The 18754-nt window shown below is 35.3% G+C and overlaps 1 protein-coding gene across 1 annotated transcript; it reads right to left on the bottom strand.

Moving 5' to 3' along the window:
- Nucleotides 1-1708: 1708 nt before the first annotated feature.
- LZTFL1 (leucine zipper transcription factor like 1) lies at nucleotides 1709-18446 on the bottom strand. The gene is made up of 10 exons (XM_015823007.1): nucleotides 18322-18446; nucleotides 17212-17336; nucleotides 15047-15241; nucleotides 12998-13058; nucleotides 11777-11845; nucleotides 10961-11026; nucleotides 10435-10512; nucleotides 3553-3726; nucleotides 3135-3238; nucleotides 1709-2045 (listed from the first exon to the last, which is right to left on the bottom strand). The coding sequence occupies exons 1-10, from the start codon at nucleotides 18322-18324 to the stop codon at nucleotides 2027-2029; spliced, it is 894 nt and encodes a 297-aa protein (XP_015678493.1). The 5' UTR covers nucleotides 18325-18446; the 3' UTR covers nucleotides 1709-2026.
- Nucleotides 18447-18754: the final 308 nt, after the last annotated feature.

The following is an 18754-nucleotide window of genomic DNA, read 5'->3' as shown; positions in this document are numbered from 1 at the left end:
TAGAAATACGATTGTTAAATGACTCTGGTTTGCCCATTGACTAGTTAGGTTGCAAAATGTGATCACAAAACCATGGGACACTGCAACCATAAATATGAACTGGTTGCCAAGCTTCCAAATTTTGATCACATGATCATGGGGATGCTATAACGGTCATAAGCATGACAAGTCACTTTCAGTGCTCTTGTAACTTTGATCACTAACGAATGATTATAAGTTGAAGACCACCTGTATGCTTTTGGTGTTTGCCATGCTACAGGTACCTTATGGAAGCTGAGAGGATTTTGTACCACCTTATACTGCCAGATTGCTCACTCAAACCTAATTGTTTCTTCTTTGGATGCACATATTTTATTACTAAAGGCAATCACTTTGCTGATTAGATTGCTAGATTGGCTACTCAGCAATGTTGTTTCATTCAGCCTTTACATCTGTTTCAAGTTCCCCCTGGTATTGGTTATGAAAAGTTTCTTTCAGTTGCTGGGACTGCTACTTGCACTGTCTTTTGAAGCTTCTTGGGAGAGTTTCTTCTGGATGGTTCCTAATGCACAACCAATTGCTACATATGCTTTTCTTAGTCTTCTGGCTCAACAACTCTTGTATACGTGAAAGGACATGGTGGTACCCAAGCTATTGAAGACTGGCTTGCTCCTGGAGCTTTGTGGAAACCTCCAAGGCCAAGGACTCCCAAAGGGATGGAGGTATCTCCCTGCCACCTCAGTTAATCCATGGGCAAGGGCAATGAAATAACTTCCAGTTTCTATCCTTATAGAAACAAGCATAAGCACTCTGGAGGGCAGTATGAGTGACCAGAAACATCCATTCCAGGTGGAAGTATTTATGCTGCTTATAAATTCCACTGCAAGCCGATCAAATCTGGGAGGGTTCATTCTAGATTTTAATGGTTCTGTGAAGCCACTGTCCTTGTGAAACAGAACCAAATGGTCAAATTGTTACCTGGAATTGCAGGCCTCATTATTAGCTTTTTAATAAAGGTGATATTCGCATTTAGTATGGCATGAAGTTCAGGAAATCATATTTTCTTTTTTAGCCAAAACCATTTATTTCTTTTATATGCAAATATTAACTTTTTTGGAGACTAAACAAATAAGGAGCATAGTCTGAAGTCCTTATGTATTGCAAGTATTAAAAAAACAAGCCCGATGGGAAAGCAGAAGATGCAACAAATTTTAATTGTGTCTAACCTATGTTTACTTAATGTGTTATTGTTTGATCAGTTGCTTTTTGCACATCACATATACAGAACGTTATGTAGCATTTGGTTATTTCTGTACCCTGTATAAAGACCTGACCTTCCTAAATAAATGCTTTTTGCTTTGCCTGAATTACTTGGTAATTTGTATTTTCGGGTGGACAATAAAGCTCCTTTGCATAGGTAAAAGTTTCTTTTTCAGGGATCAAGTTTCTTACCAGCTTCAAGCTAAACGTGGGTGCTATGTTTCATGGCAACAGAATTAACTCATGTTTCTAGCTAATATTCTGAAAAAGAAAAGCAATGTTTCAGAAAAATATAAACTGTACGGAGATTTCATTAGAATTGTATTTTAACAATATGCAAAAAACTATAACTATTTTGAACTACTGTTCATAATAAACTTTTTTTACTGTACAAAGAAATTGGTAATTGTTCTGCATTTGTATGCAGTATATCAGGGGTATCAAACTGCCGACCCCGGGCCAGATGCATCACGCGGAAGCCATGCCCACCCCATTGCCGGCAATGGCGAAACAGTCCCGATACGTTGTGTGACATCATGTGACATCGCGAGTTTGACATGTCTACAGTATATGATCTAAACATTTTAAATGGTCCTAAACCACAAATATGTATTTTTCTTTATTCAGCATTTTCATTTATGGCTTTCTAATAATAAAATGATTAAAAAAGGAAGTAGACTGCTTAGAAAACATACTGAAACATATTGAACAACAAATCCTTTTTCCAAATCTGTATTTTCATTTCATTTTGTGGCAGTTTCTTGAAACAAAACAAATTCTTCAGAACTTAATCATCTGGCTCATATCTATGAAAGTAAAATAGAGAAATGCTTAGATGTAAATTTTCATACTACACATTTTGATTTCACATTACAATAGCGAAATTAATCCATTATTTGTATAAATAGCATTTGTTGGAAGAGTCACATTCCCCTAGAAAAAACAGGCCCACAACCTGGGAGCATATTTATCTATTTAATTGATTGACAGGATTTGGATGGCTTACTATTTTATATAATGATTCTAGGTTTTTGGCAACAATGCATAAAAACAAATTAAAATTGATTTTTTTAAAAATTATCATGATTTAGTAAAACCAAATATCATTAATAGAAAAAAACACAGAACATATAAAAAATTCAAGTGGAGGACTTCCACTTCTGGATTGTGGCACGTTCAGTCGTACGAAGAGACCTCTCTCTTCATTGGCTGTTTTCCCTCCGCCGGTAGACCCTTATGCGGATCTTAAATCACCTGGAGGGGCGACTACCGTTGAGGAGGCTTTTGCTCGGCTGCAGTGGAGTGGCGGCTCCCCCTGCAGTCCGAGCTAACTCAGTAAAATGGCCGATCACTTAGCTGCGCCAGCCGAAGTCAGAAAATCATCTAAGCATAAAGAACCACCGAGGTGAATCTGGGTGAGACCTTTCCTCCCGCTCTCTGTCCTGACTATTTGCCTGTAAAAAGTTTTTGATCACTTCCCTGGCTTAAGAGAGCAGCGTCTGTCTACTTGGGAAAGAAAGTTTTAAAAGAACTAAAATAGTTAAAGTTTTATTGACTACTTGATTTTTCGCTTTGGATACCAGGGGCCCTGAAAAAATAAAAAATAAACGCTATATTTTTTACTTTATCTATTATACCGGAGATACTTGCTTTTGCTTTTTCTGTTTCCCGAAAGAGATAAATTTTTACCTATTTGGAAGAAAGAGTTTACAGTCCACTGAGGACATCTTGTGGCAAAAAGTGCCAATACAACTGTATTTTCTTTTGCTATTTGAAGATGAATTTGACCTTCAAATGATAACAAAATAGAAAAGATAAAAGATTTGCAACAGCTGTGGTGAATTTGCTTATTAGAATTTTGGAGGTGGATAATCAAGTGGAGGACAACCACTTACTTTGAAAGCTTCTTTCGTAGCTCTTTTATCTGCTCATTCTTTTTTGAGAGAATCTCCTTCATATTGCGATAGGCAGCAGTTTGTTGGAACTTCTTTTCTAATTCCTATGAATTTTGAATTATTAAAATATTATTTTAAATATACTATATTTGCATTATACTAGCATTAAATCATTCAAAATGCCAGTATCTACAAATACATGAAAAATAAGTATATTTGTACAACAAAACAGTTTAGTTTAGCAAAGTACTTCATGTAAAAAGACTAATCAAAGTTATAAAGTATTGCATTATTTAAAATTATAATATGCTGAAGCTAATTTTCATGATTACAATCAACATGGGATTAAAATAATTTCTTTCCAGATAATAAAAATTAAAGTTGAAAAAAGGCCACAAATGTAGTTGGTAAAACAAACCTTTTCAGCCAGAGCTAATTGGTCTTGAACCTTAAGTAAGTCATGTTTTGTTGACACCAGATTCTCTTCCAAGGATTTTTGGCTTGCAGTACTATCTTGCAGTGTTTTCTCAAACTGACACTTCAAATTAGCCATAGTATTTTCTAGTTCACTAACATCCTGAGTCACGTTAAACTGAAAAAAGGATATATGATTATTGAGAAAATAAATATCTAGCCAAATATTCATTTTACAATAATGTGTTTGTGTGGGTATAAAATATCTATTTGCATAGATACGAGGAGAAGGGCGGGATATAAATCCAAATAATAAATAAATAAATAAAAATAAAATGTATACCTACATGCCCCTTTAAAAAAACTGAAGTTCTTAGATATAAAAATACATGCAATATATTCCTTTGTTAGAATATTGACCAATACAGATAGTCCTCAGAATGGATGCTGCATTTGCAGCCATAGTCAAAGGTTATACCAACCCACCCACCAGGGTTATTTGACTGCCTTTTGGGTGCTTGGCAATCTGTTTGCATTTATGACTAAGGTCTTCTCAGGTTGCCAAGTGCCCTGCAATAATGTAATCACCATCTGCAATCTTCTCTGCCACCTTCCCTGGAAAGTCAGTTGGGAAGCTGGCAGGGAAGGTGGCAAGCAGAGAAGACATTACATTTGAGGTCCATTCCCCTGGCAAGCCAAGGGATTTCCTATGCCTTCTGTGCAGAAATTCTCCTGCACATTGAAGGAGCAGACCTCAAATCTGGCAAAAATGCAACAAATGCCAGCATTCTGAGCCTTCTAGAATGGTGGCATTCACTACTGTTTTCCCTCTTCTCTGGAAGGTTCAGAAACGTTCCAGAAGGGAAAATGCCAGCAAACAATTCCAGAGGAGAAATCCCGTGGCACACTGGAGAAATGGCCCCAAATCTGGCAAAAACATTAGTGAATGTCAATATTTGTACAACTGTTCTTTTAAGTAGATTTGGGGAGAGAGTTTAAGCTCAAGGTGTGATGAAAGGCCTGGGTCCTCCCTGCCCATGCCTAGGAGACTTAGGCGCTCTCCCTGGCAGTCCACTTAACAATCCACACAGCTGCTTAATGACCACAACTGAGGGAGCTAGGACTGATGTCATTGGGTGAAGCAGTCAAGTGGCATCTTGCTTAATGATCGCTTCGCTCAATGACTGAGATTCCTGGTCAAATGTGGTCATAAGCAGAGGACTACTTGTATTCTTACATAGAATTTCATACAAATAAACCCAATCCACAGATACTGTAGAAAACCTATAGTCATAAAATTCAATGGAATCAATGGCATAATATTTGTTAACATTTATAAAATTTTAAATGAAAAAATTATATTGATAGCTTTAAGAGAAAAGGGGAAAACACATGAAACAAATTCACAAACAGTATTAGGCAAATTTACTTTTTAAAATAAAGTAACATGGAACTTATGAATGATTCATAAAATGAAAATTTATTTATTGTTATTAATATTTCTAAAATGATAGACTTATATACAATATATAAAGTTGTATTAGTTTCAAATTTGCATTTGATTCTATTGCTACAGAAAACTTGCAGGTACATCTTTAGGAATTACCCAACTGACAAGCTGGGTAACCAAATGGCATTAATGAGGCATACACAGCAATCCGAAGGTTCTCCTACGAAAAGAAGCAAGATTGTCATGGCAGTCTTTAAATTATTCATTGTCATAGCATTGACCAAACTTTTTAGGGACCTCAGTTAGGCAAAGATATAACATTCAATGCCACTTTATTAATGTGAGGAAAATTCAAATTTCAGAGATCTGCAACAAGATATATATTTAATGCTAAAACTGGACAACCATTTGCTCAGGATTGCATGAAAATTCCTTCATTGAACAGGGGGTTGGACTAGAAAACCTCCAAATACTCCTCCAACTCTAGAATTCTATATTTAGTGTTATAACGAATTTCAGGAACTGAAGAAAGTACATGGCTTTTCATTTTCAAGCAATGGCGTTCTTTTAAGTGTTGCTGATATTTCCAAACAAAAAAATTCATATGAAAATACTGTTATATGACACAAGTGGTACCCCATATATGGAATAAGCATGAGTATTCTGTAATAATTTTAAAATTTACTCTACAGAAAAATTATTTGGATTTCATGGTGGATTTATCTGGATTTATCATTTTTTTATATGTTTTATTGATTTTCTAATTTTACATTTAAGTATTCAAAAAGCAACGTGACGGCTGGGCCAATCAATAATACAATAACATAAAAATATCTTCAGTAGAAATCTCAAGCTACTACATCAAATTTTTCCTCTCTTTTCCCCTCAGTATTCACTGTCTCCTGTCTAAACTAATACAATTCTTATTAAATCGATTAAATAAAAATGACGTTTTTATATTTATCAATGATTTTTGGCTTATACATATCCTTATTATTTTAACATTCAGTTTTTATAGACAATCAATGTCCTAATTAGTTTCCCCCAATTTTTAATTTCTCATTAATGTTTAACTTTAACATTTAGTACTTATAATTTCCAAGTTTTAAGTAATCAAAATTCCCATTATCACAACTCATCACAAAATCTAATATTCACTTCTTATCTATTTGGATATATTCTATTTCTCACCATCTTACACCAACTAATTGATAATACAGTATAACATTCTTATTTTCTATTAATTTCCAAACATCTTAAATTTAGTAACCAAATTTTCTGTTATTTCCTCTCTTTTTCTCTTAATGTCTATTTATCTCATATTGGAGCTAGTTTTTATTATATCAGCTAAGTGAAAACATGTTTATTACATATATATATTTTCAAAATTTGGATTTTGAATACAGGCAAGTTATAAAGCTAAAAATTCGACTCTTGGGTAAATCCATGATAAAACCAATAAATATCGATCACCAAGAGGAAAGTAACAAATAGTAAAAAATTTAATGAGCTTGGCTCATTAAATTTTTTACTATTTGTTACTTTCCTCTTGGTGATCGATATTTATTGGTTTTATCATATATATATATATATGTATGTATGTATGTATGTATGTATGTATGTATGTATATGTATATATACATATACATACATACATACATACATACATACATACATTAAATTTTTTACTATTTGTTACTTTCCTCTTGGTGATCGATATTTATTGGTTTTATCATATATATATATATATGTATGTATGTATGTATGTATGTATGTATGTATGTATGTATATGTATATGTATATATATTATCTTGAGTTTTGGTGCACCCTGTCGGCCCAAATATGGGAGAAAGGAATCTTTTGCTTGTATCAGCTCAAACTAGAGCCATCCACAGGCTTAGCAGTCGCAACTGCGACATTATATGTGTTTTTCAAAATTTGGATTGCTAACAAAGAATTAAGGGAGAACTGGAATAGCCATTTCGAACTTTTTAGTTCTTTTCAACCAGACATACCCTTCTGAGATTTGAACCTGGGCTGTTTGCATGTTAGGCAGATGTATGTATACTGTATATACCAGTGGTGGCGAACCTATGGCACGGGTGCCAGAGGCGGCACTCAGAGCCCTTTCTGTGGGCACGAGCGCCATCACCCGAGTCCTAGGCCTTCAGCTGGGTTTTATAAAACCTTTTCGCTTTAGGCCTCCGCCACCGTGTGGAAAAAAAAAAGGTTCAGTCAATTTCAACTTCTCGCGGGGAAAAAAAAGATCTTGCAAAGTTGGAATTGATTGAACTTTTTAGTCCCACCCAGTCTGCCGTTACCACTGCAGCCACGCCCACCCAATGGGCTACGCCCATCCAATGGGCCACACCCACCTGGCACTCGATATATATATATATATTTGTTTTCGTAGATTTTCACTGGTACAGGTATATAGGTCTTGGCGTATTCGGGTCTTTTCCCGTGTAAGATTGAGAGTATCTTGGTGACGTTTCGACGAGGTCCCACTCGTCATCTTCAGGCTGGGGTCTTCGGCTTCGTGCTTGTGCAAGCAAAGTGTGATCGGAGCTGCCGTCTCTCTATAAATATTGGTGGGGGTGTGTGGAGTGCTGGCTAACGACCTTTGTAATGGGTTGTGTGATTACCCATTACCCAGGTCGTTATAACACAAAAGACTAATGGGCACACAGCCAGCCAAGTACTCAGGATGTTACGAAACAGCTGAACATTTCACAAACAATAACAGCCAACCAATCCACCTACAGCAAACAATAACAGCCAACCAATCCACACAGCCAACCAATCCACCTACAGCAACTAAGCCAGCACTCCACACACCCCCACCAATATTTATAGAGACGGCAACTCCGATCACACTTTGCTCGCACAAGCACGAAGCCGAAGACCCCAGCCTGAATGAGGTTTTTGCAGGTGTTTGTATGTAGGTCTTTAGTTATTCGGGTTTTCTCCCGCATAGAATTAGAAGTGTCTTGGCGACGTCGAAACGTCAAAACGTCGCTAAGACACTTCTAATTCTACACGGGAGAAAACCCGAATAACTAAAGACCTACATATATATATATATATGTGTGTGTGTCTTAATTAGCTTTTACATTCAATCTTTATAAACAAATCAATATTCAAATTTAACTTTTAATATTTATACTTCCAAATTTTCTTCAGCCTTCTGCTAGCTTTCTTTGCCAACTCGCCTTCCATATCTGTGCTTTTAAATCATCATATAGATCTCCCTCTATTATTATGTATATTGTTTGAAATAAGAAAGGCCATCCAATCACCATTTTTTTAAAGGGGCTAATAAATCATCTCTATTTTTCTCTCTTGGCGTAGTTGTCCTGAAATGTTTATCTTCCCTTCGATCTATTCTTCTTCTTGATCCTCAGGTTTCTTCTGGTTTATATATAAAGTCTTTTCCATTTTCAAAGTTGTCAATCCCTTTTCTGAGTTTTCCATTAACTGTACTTGTTGATCAGTTGAATCTTCTATCATAGTATTTAATTGCTCCATTTCTTCTGTTATATTCTGTGTAGTCAATTCTTTGGTTGTAATTAAAGTTTGGGTTTGTATATCTAGGCTGACATCTTGTTCTTTTCTGTAGCCTCTTATTTCATCAGTGGCTTTAAGAATAGTTTCATGAATTGCTTTCAGATAAATAAAATCTGTTCCTGATCTTCACCCATGTTCTCTTAATGGTGTGAATTAAAAGCTTTACAATCAGAAAGTGAAAATAATTTTATCACTGAGTATAGAACACAGCTGAGTTTCTCACAGCTGATTGCCAAGGTTACGAAAGTCTTATCTAAAGTCTGGGCTTCAAGCCAAGTCTCTTCTAGACAATAACAGATTGCAATATCAGGTTTAGCCACAAGATGTCGCCCATACCGTTTAGGATTTTTTTAAAATCCAAGGTTTTTATAGTCCTTTTTCCAATTTTACTTCTTTTTTGTAAATAAAACCCAAATCTTCAATAAGGATAGGAAATCATTTAGTCCTCAAATTTTAGAAAGATAAAAGTCCAGTTAAAACCAGGTTATTGTTTCAATGTTTTAAACTCCCCTGGATAGTCAATCGCTACTATTTTTAGAGGGTGGGATAAAGTTTCCCTTCCCTCTCTCCACAGGGGGGCAGCTTATACAGGTGGAAAAAATAATTCAGATTAAAGAGAGGTTCAGATCTCACCCAGTCTCATCCATGCTGCTTTATAGGTGCCTGGTAGTAAGTTTGACTTCTGCTGTCTGCAGCCTAGTGATGAGCCATATTGGTATGGCCGATCTTTCGTCTGCCAGTTTGGAGGGCTGCGCCGGATCAAACGGAAGGGCTACTGCCCTCCCGTGATCAAGCGGGAATCCCCTCCTTGCTGGTTGCTACAGAGCGACATTCGACCCTTTCCAGGGTCCTCCAGTGATGCAAAATCGGACGTGGAAGACGGAGCTCGCCTTCCAAACGTCCGCGGCATCCGTGGCGGCAAACCAGAAGTCTGGATTTATCCTACTTTATTTCATTTGTTGAATTTATTTCAATTCTACTGATTCCTACTGTATTGGAAACTATTTTTAGCTTATTTGAATCATTTTGATTTTTCTCAACTGACATCACAAAAGGGCTTCAATACAAGGAGCTGAATATTGTACAAAGTTTGGTAATTGTCAGAATATAATGGTATTTAATGAAATGTTATTAAAGCCTACAATGTCTTTGCTTTTTTATTGTGTTGCACATATTTTATTAATTTATTTATATTCTATTAGTTCTTTGAACAATTGAATATCCTTTCCTGAATTTGTTTAATTAAAAACTATTTTTAAACATAAATTTTACTTTTGAAAAAAGAGCCAGCAGGGGCAAAATAAAAAAAAAGATTCAACAAGTCTAGAGGAAATTAGTGGGACTGTGGAGAAACTGGTGTTTGTTTATCAGAAATCAAAAGCCTATTCATAATGAACAGTTAAATTAACAACAAAAAGCTGACTTGAATTAATGTTTTCATTCATCTGTTTAATTGGGTTATCTTTATCTAGTTTTAAGATTTGTGTAATCAAATTTTAGAGAATATTTATGCAGAAATACTGAAAATTCAAAAGGGGGTTCACAAACCTTTATGCATCATTGTATCTTTGAGAGACATATATTTAAAAAGGCAGTGTTAATTTGCTAAATACAAGGATTCAGATCAAAAATTATGGTGGAAAAAAATGGAATAGCTGTGTATATTAGGAATATCATGGAACCTAAAAAATTAGGATGAAGCAGGGAGATTGTTATTACTATGGCTTAAAATTGGACTATACTGCAGAACATTATATTAATTAATTAAGTTCACCGTAAGATTTTGAAACACAGCTAAAATAATTTTCATGGAATAATCTTATCAAAACAGTTGTAGTTATTTGATATGGTCTAAAAATATTTTTTACCTTTTGATCCCCCTGAGCAATCTGTAAATTCTGTAAAGCCTTTTCTAACTTTGATTTTTCATCCAGTGCATTTGTAGCCTGCAATAGATTTGAAAATTCAGATCAAATCTTATTTTAAAAAGATGCATCCATCCATTATAGAAATAGTTTACCATTTTCTTCTTCTGATTATATTAATCTATCTATCCATCTATGGTAAAGCCTCAATCTAACAGATTATTTTGGGTAAAGAAAGTTAAATATGAATATATGTAATTAATTGAGAACTGCATCATTCTGTCTTTTGCATATTGCACAAAATTGTGTCATTTCTGTAGCAATCTACATCATTTGTGAAATCAAGTCATTATATAAATTAAATTGATTCAAATTAACATAATATAATCTAATTTAACATAAATTTAAGTATCTTTAGATACAACAGATTTTTCTGGAATATCTAGATGGAAATGTCCACTGCACCTCAGATCTACTAAATGAAGGTCTGTTAAATAAAAGTAATACTTGATTTATCAAAGGATTTTACCTGCAGCTCTATTGTCTTTAATCGAGTCTTCAATTTTTCATTTTCTTCATGAAGTCTTGCAATTTCCTGCAGGCAAAATATCAAACAAACTGTAGAAATATTTAAAGATATTTTATAGGATCATTTATCACAGCCTGAAAAAGATAATGCTTGTGTATACTGCACCAGTACATAGAGATTGTCTGTTTAATTAGTGTGGATTTTCTCTCAACATAGTAGCTTTTTAATTATTATTTAAATTAAGTTTTTTTACCACTGTTGCTAAGTGAGAAATTTGTTAAGAGAGTTTTGCTCCATTTTACAACTTTTCTTGCCACATTTGTTAAGTGAAACACTGCAGTTGTTAAATTAGTAAAATGGTTGTTAAGTGAATCTGGTTTCCCCACTGACTTTGCTTGAAAGAAAGTTGCAAAAGTGATCACATGACCCTGGACACTGCAACTGTCATAAATGTGAGTCAGTTGTCAAGCATCCGAATATAAATCATGTGACTATGGGGATACTGCCATGGTCATAAATGTGGAAAATATTCAGAAGACACTTTTTAATGCCATTGTAACTTCCAACAATCACTAAGGAAACTTGTAAGTTGAGGGCTACCTGTATTTCCAAATTATTTGTGGATTTTTCTTTTTTTCAAGTATGCTAAAATACAGAGAATTTGTTTTTACAATTAATCAGTCATTAGCAGTTTAAAGTTATTACTAGAGATTACTTAAACTTCTATAGCTTGAATAATAATAAATACATTTAGTTCAATTGATAACTAGTTACAATGAGTGAAGTGAAGCAATTATTATATGAATGAAGTGTCACCTTGTTTAGTAATTCTGATGCTCCCTCATGCAATGGAGTAAGTTTAGTTTTAACCAACTCTGGATTCAGCTAAAAAGGAAAAAAAATACAAATCAAGTGTCTCTAACACAATATAAACCTATTCAGAAGTTGGATCTCCTGAGTCAAACTAATTTTAAGGTGTATTCATAAAATTAATATTTAGTAATTATTGTTCATCCTCTTATTGTGATAGGAAAAAATCATTTCTGGTTAGCATTTGCAATCAGACAAGATCACACACATAAATTGTATTTATCAAAAAGAGATATAAATTAAAATAATACCAAAGATAAAAAACAGAAATCAAATTCTGTTTTGCAATTAAAAACAGATTAGAAAGATTGCTTGCTTTACATCTTCCAAGTGATTTTTCTCTGATTCTACAGAATTCGACAGAATTTTAAACAAATTCTGAATGTATCCTTGGATTTGAACTGGTAAGCAAAAAACTACCCTATGACATCCTTTGGTAATATTTGAAGGATTCTTGAAATGGGCAATCTCTTGGCCATGGAAGATATATTTTGCTGATTTCACCTCCCAAAGTAACAAAGGTAAATTGTAATGCCATAGGTAGTTTACTACAGAAATAATAGATTGGCCTCAGAAAACAATTTACTTAACTGGGTAAATTAGACCTATCCAGCTGGTAAAACTGCTAAAATCTCCCCTTTAATATTGGCTCCAGCATTTTCCAATCCTATTGCCAATAGTGGCCTCAAAGAGACTCTATATGACCTATGAAAGTAACTTTCTGTATTATTTTTCCATAAGTTACAATTAAGTTGAATTCGGCTACTTCCTCCTGCTGTCTGGTCACATATCCAGACTTGAACACAGTAAGCACCCAAAATACTTTGTATTGATTTGTGCTACCTGTGCTACATTTACTGATAAGGAAAGGAGACATTTATTTAGTATTAAGTCTGTCCAGGGGCACTAACTAACCAATGCAGAAGACATTGAGGAAGGTATAAGTTATTGTACAGAAATTAACAGAACAAAATAAAAAGTTGTATTAACCATAGAGCCAGATACTAAACTAATCAAGGCAGTAAAAAAAACTGCTCAGGACAAAAAATTAGATTACAGTCTTATACTAATTTTTTATAAAATCCTCAGGACCCATACATGTACCCATTACAACATAAACCCAGAGATATTTTTTTAGTTTGGCCACTCTTTTAGAAATAGTCATACCTTCTTATTTGGAGATGTAAATTCTGATTTTTCAAACTCAGCAACTTGTTCTAATAAATCCCTTGAAAAAAGCAATAAACGTTTTAGTTAAATCTATTGAACATTAAATTACATTCAGTAGATGGCAGAATCTGTCAGTTAACCTTGGTTGATCTCAGATGCTAAGTAGATGTAAGAGAAGGACAGGCAGAGTCAGAGAGAGAGATGAAAAGGGGGATCAGCCTAGATAACTATGTAGCCACCAAGTATGTCTAACCCCCCCAACCCCACATGACTGCCATTGACCCTTATCTGACTCTAGACCAGGGGTTCCCAACGGAGGTGCAAGATGATATTCCAGAGGGTGCAAAAACTTGGGTTTTCAAATTATAGTATATATGCATAATTCGTTGCTATTATTTTGAACTTTTGTAAAGGGTGCGAGAATATATCAGAAGCGTTCTAGGGGTGCAGATTACAGAAACAGTTGGGAGCTGCTGCTCTAGACAAATACTGACTATAAGATGAGAAGATTTATATACATAAGCTTTCAGTAATAAAGCAGTTAAATTGACCCTTCAGGTATGGACCTGTTCTTTTGTGCCGGATACTAGATTTTGGATGGGGGTGCACCTGAGAACTCCAGGGTTGTTAGCTAGATTTGAGAGTAAAAAAGTAGCCTAGAAAAAGCAGTGGCAAACAACCTTAGCAATAGTGCCAATGTAAATGCAAACACATGGTTACTAGGATTTGAGCTTATCTTGAGGGTGTCTTTGTAATATAAACAGGAAACAATGAGACGTCTCAAATGAAAACATTGTTTTTGAGAGTAAGAAAATTAAAAACAAAACTTTTGAGAGAATAAGCTTTACTGAGCAAACTAGATCCACTTCTAAATAAACAGCGTTGGGACTCTGCTATCAATTATTATATCAATGTACTGGATTGACATTATGAATGAAGAAAAAATATATACAGGTAATCCCTGAGTTATGACAGTTCACTTTGTGACCATTCAACGTTACATGATAACCCAAAGTATTTATAACATAATCCCAAAATTACAAATGTTGCAGCACCACGGCAGTTGTTCACCAATGATCACAGAGGCATTGCAACATCCACCCTGGCTATTACCTCGCCTGTTCCCCACAATTGCTTTCCCCCTCCCAATCTGTCGCACTGGGTCACTTACCTTGTGAAGATCTGTCTCCTCTCTGCCAGTTTCTTTGATGATTTTGCTTCCAGCATCTGATTGGTCTGCAAAAACTTTTTGCATGCCAAGAGTGAAATGTTCTGGGCGCTGTGATCTCACAGGACTTCAGGCACCCAGAAGTTTCCAATCTCCGTGCTAAATGTTTGCAAGCCGATGGGACACTTTGAGGCAGTGAAATTGCACTGCCTCAAAAGTGTCGTGTTGGCTTGCAAACATTTTGGGCCAAGAGTGAAATGCCTGAAATCCCTAGAGATCACAGCACCCAGAACAAGCTGATGAGACACTTTGAAGCAGCACAATTTTGCACCTCAAAAGTGTCCCATTGGCTTGCAAACATTTTGCGCAGAGACTGGAAGCTTCTGGGCACCATGATCTCATGGCCTGAAGTCCCATGAGATCATGGCACCCAGAATATTTTACTCTCAGCGTGTGAAAAGCATTTGCAAGCTGATCGGATGCTGGAAGCAAAATCATCAAAGAGACCACAGCAGAGAGGAGACAGGTCTTCATAAGAAGAGATAGATCTTGGCAGGGTGGGGAGGGAAGCAACTGCACGAGATATCATGCAATTAGAAGCCTTGGGTGATTTTAAGCAGGTTGCCTGTTCCATCACTAGCCCTCCCCCATGGCTTTCCCCACCTTGATATACCTCATGTGCACTTAATGACCTGCGCATTCAATTAGCAAATGTGTGGGTGATAGGAGGGAGTTTTCACATTCATTTGATGTGATTCACTCCAACGAATCCTCGGGTTACAAATGTAATTGGCAGGCTCCATTACATTCATAACTCAAGGACTACCTGCATTAATAACAGTATTTAAAATCTATGAAGTTATCTTTAAAGTTCTCACCTATTTTCCAGTTCTGAAATGTCAGTCTGCAATTTAAGACACCATTTCTCTGCCTGGGAAAAGATTTGTCGTAAAAGTAATACATTGGTGTAAGTTGTATTAATAAGTTCTGATTCCACCTCACTATGCACTACAGTTTGTAAACCATCCAGGATATCTGTCACTTCATCAACAGTGAATGTATCTTCCACCAGCCTAAAGAGGAGAATCCAGAAATAGATTGATTTTAAAAACTATGCTAACTATTCCAAAAACATTTTTTGAAAAGCATAGTTCATGTGGACATTCCATTTCACTAAATATAGGCAACATATAATGCAAGTCAGATTTATTCATAAATTTATTCAGAATTTATTCAGCAGAACTAGCAAAAAACCAGCACAAATTCATAGTCTCAGAGGCTATTACTCATTTCATCAATAAATAGCAGTGATGAAACCTATACTCCATTAAAAATATAATTTCTAAATTTGTGAGTAATTTACTTATTTATTTTATATCACTCTATATACAGGTAGTCTTTGACTTTCAACCACAATTGGGATCAGAATCTCAATCACTGAGGGCAGCATTGTTAAGCAAGATGTCCACGTTACTACCCATATGACTGTAATCCTAGCACATGTGGTTGAAATCATTAAGCAACTGCACAGGTTGTTAAGTGGATAGAATCTCAGTTAAGGACCCTGGGGTACCTTAGGGTAGTGAGAAAAACCCTAGAATGCTCTGCTCAAGAGCTGAAAATCTTCTCTGCCAAATCCAAGCAGGATTTTCAGGATGTTAGTGTATCATTTTGCAATAGTCAGAAGTGCTTTATGCGCTGTAATTATGAAGCCATCATAATTCCAAACCATCATTAAATAAATGGTGGTAAATCAAAAACTGTGTTCTTGCTCATCTTGCAACTGTGACACTTTCCATTGGAATTACATTTAAATAAAATTATGATTGATATATGGAAGAGAATTGCTTTTGCATGAATGTGAGTGATACCATCATCAAATTTTAACTTGTTATATTTTCTCATACTTCATTAGGGAATTTCTGAAGATAGCTATTCAAACAGTGATGGATTATGATGGACAGTAGAAACCAGTAAAGTAGTCCTAAGTGCACAAAATAAATAAAGGGCAAAATCATAGCAATGGTTAGAAAATTAAAGAATTTTAAATATTCCATTTTAAAATGGTACTTTTGAAACAAGCTGCATTTGAAACAAATAATTGCAAATTATAATTAATTAATAAGAGGTACAATTTTGTCTTTCATATTTAAATTCTGTAATAGGCATGAGATTATATTTTTATAACACTTTTTCAGGCAAATACAAATACACTTAATAAAATAACAAGCTGGAAACATTTTTAACATAAGGAAGGAAAGAAACTACAAGAAGAGAGAAGGGTCAGTTAATAATGATGGCTATATATAAATATGCCAGAATTTGGCCTCCCATTTTATTAAAAAGAGAGGTGTTGGGAGTCAATTCTAAGTACTGATTTTAATCAATATTGAAGTAATTATATAAGAGACTAATAACAAATGCAATATAGAAAGAGACTATATACATACTGACTGTAGTCTTTTGGATTCAATGGCAAAAATGAGATTTTGATTCATATAGCATTCATTAAAGCAACAGTGTCTTTTCCCAGTACTGTATTGTGTGAGAATAGTGCTTTAAAAATTGTGGAAATGGGACTGAGCACTGTCAACCCCCCCTCTAAAAATGGCTATGACTCTATGATTGAAGTCATACACCTTTTATGTGTATGTTACACAACCACAGCTGCCATCTTGAATATTGGACATCCTATGCACACATTCCTGGTTGCAGACTAATATGTGCATGCTTGATTGTGCTCCAAAGTACCTTTTTACCTTTGAATTCAAAGTGTTGCAGACTTTAATACATATCAGCCAAATATTTATTTTGTAAAGCAGTCCACATGTTATCTGGCATAAATGTTCAAAATAAAATTAAAAAGATTTAAACTGAACATGAGGATGCTTCCAAATCTCATGCATGGTTGCAGTATTGTTAAATTTCTCTTCATACTGGTAAATATGATCATGCTCCAATTAGAGTATGCATTTTTGACAGTATGTTTAAAGAATATTGCTAAAATTGGCCTCTGAGGTAATTTTTCCCATTCTCGTATTACCTGCTTTCCTTAAGGTCTTGAAAACAAGAGTCTACTGTCTTAAGGCGGAGACCACGTTTAGAGCGTGCAAATCGCATGTAGTTGATCACTTCATTCTGATGGTGATCATTTAGACCCAACTCTGCCTGCATATAGAATATAAAATACTGATATAAAGATGAATAACATGGATTTTCTATAATATTTAAAGAACTTATTTACTTAATTTAAAGGGTACTTATGCTTTCCCATATCTAAATAGCACATGATTTATAGAGAATTTTCTGAAAATATATACACTCAGAATTATTGAGCCTTAATATATATTGTACACCAATTTTTAAGTCACTGTGCCCATCATATAATTACATTGTCCAGATTTAAAAATCAATCTTGGTAGCCATAATACTAATAAATAATACTATAAAAACTGAATAAATATATACAATCTTCATACAGTCTTAGAAAAGAACAGAATACCCAAAAGGAGAAAAAATGAGAATGAGAATATCAAGTAGAAATTCACCATCGTCATTCTCAGATTCATTCATTCACCAACAATCCCAAACTCACTCAAAACAAGAGAGGCCCCTATTGAAAGTTGCACAGGTTTACCACCATTATTTCTGTGATCTGTCCAGCATAAATCAATACTAAGAATGGTCCTACAAGAGATTTGATAGCGAACTAGCAAAAAAAAAAAAAAAGGGGGGGGGTAGGGTTGTGATCAAATGCTTCAAGACAAAATCCAGTATCAGAGAGATGTGTGTAATGCGAATTCGGCGTAAGTAAAAGCTTCCATATCAATGTTGTATATAGACAACGTGAGCTTTCTTGTTTCTTTTTGCTGCTATCTAATGATACGGATTTTGCAGTCAAGAATTGGTAGCCCTATCTTTGGCAATAGTCACAGGAGTCTTAAGGTTACACTATCTTAATTTCTAATGTAAAGATCTAAACTGATAATTTGGAATTCAGTAAGGGAGCGATCGGGCCTCTTTCAGTTGGAGGAGAGAAGCGCCACATTTTGCGCGAATAATCCCAAATTCCATTTCTCCCAGGAAGTGAAGCAAAAGCACGACCGAATATTAATGGGGCGGATGAAAAGCAGCAGAAGCGTCGGTTGCTCACCATGACGAACCGCCGGTGGCCCACAACGAAGAAGACGCGAAGATTTACCGGACTATGGTTGCCATGGTGAAGAAACGAAAACCTCGCGAGCGTCTTCCTTAAAATATCATTGGCTGATCGAGTGTTCGCACTGACGGAAACGAAGTCCTTTAGTGATCGCGTGGGCGAAAAGGCGGGTTAACGGCTTTTTGGAAGGAGGGGGTCCGTGCGATAGCTCAGGGATTTCAAAGTCGAAAACGCTGGCCCTGTGTTCTTGCTGTTCTTTATATTATTTCCCTCCCTCTCCCAGTATGTCGGGGATAAAATAGCATGGGGTAGAATACAATGCACTTAGGGGCTTTCGCTGTCATCACCTAGCAACCTTTTTTCTCATTGTTAAAGAAGGTACGTAGAAATAAGAGAATTTGGCCCTGCTTTGAAAGGTTCGATTAAA

This window comes from Protobothrops mucrosquamatus, unplaced genomic scaffold, assembly GCF_001527695.2.
Source record: "Protobothrops mucrosquamatus isolate PMUCROS unplaced genomic scaffold, P.Mucros_1.0 scaffold_177, whole genome shotgun sequence".
Classification (NCBI taxonomy): Eukaryota; Metazoa; Chordata; class Lepidosauria; order Squamata; family Viperidae; genus Protobothrops; species Protobothrops mucrosquamatus.
The sequence above is the reverse complement of the archived record's forward strand: the minus strand, read 5'-3'. Positions and strand labels throughout refer to the sequence as shown.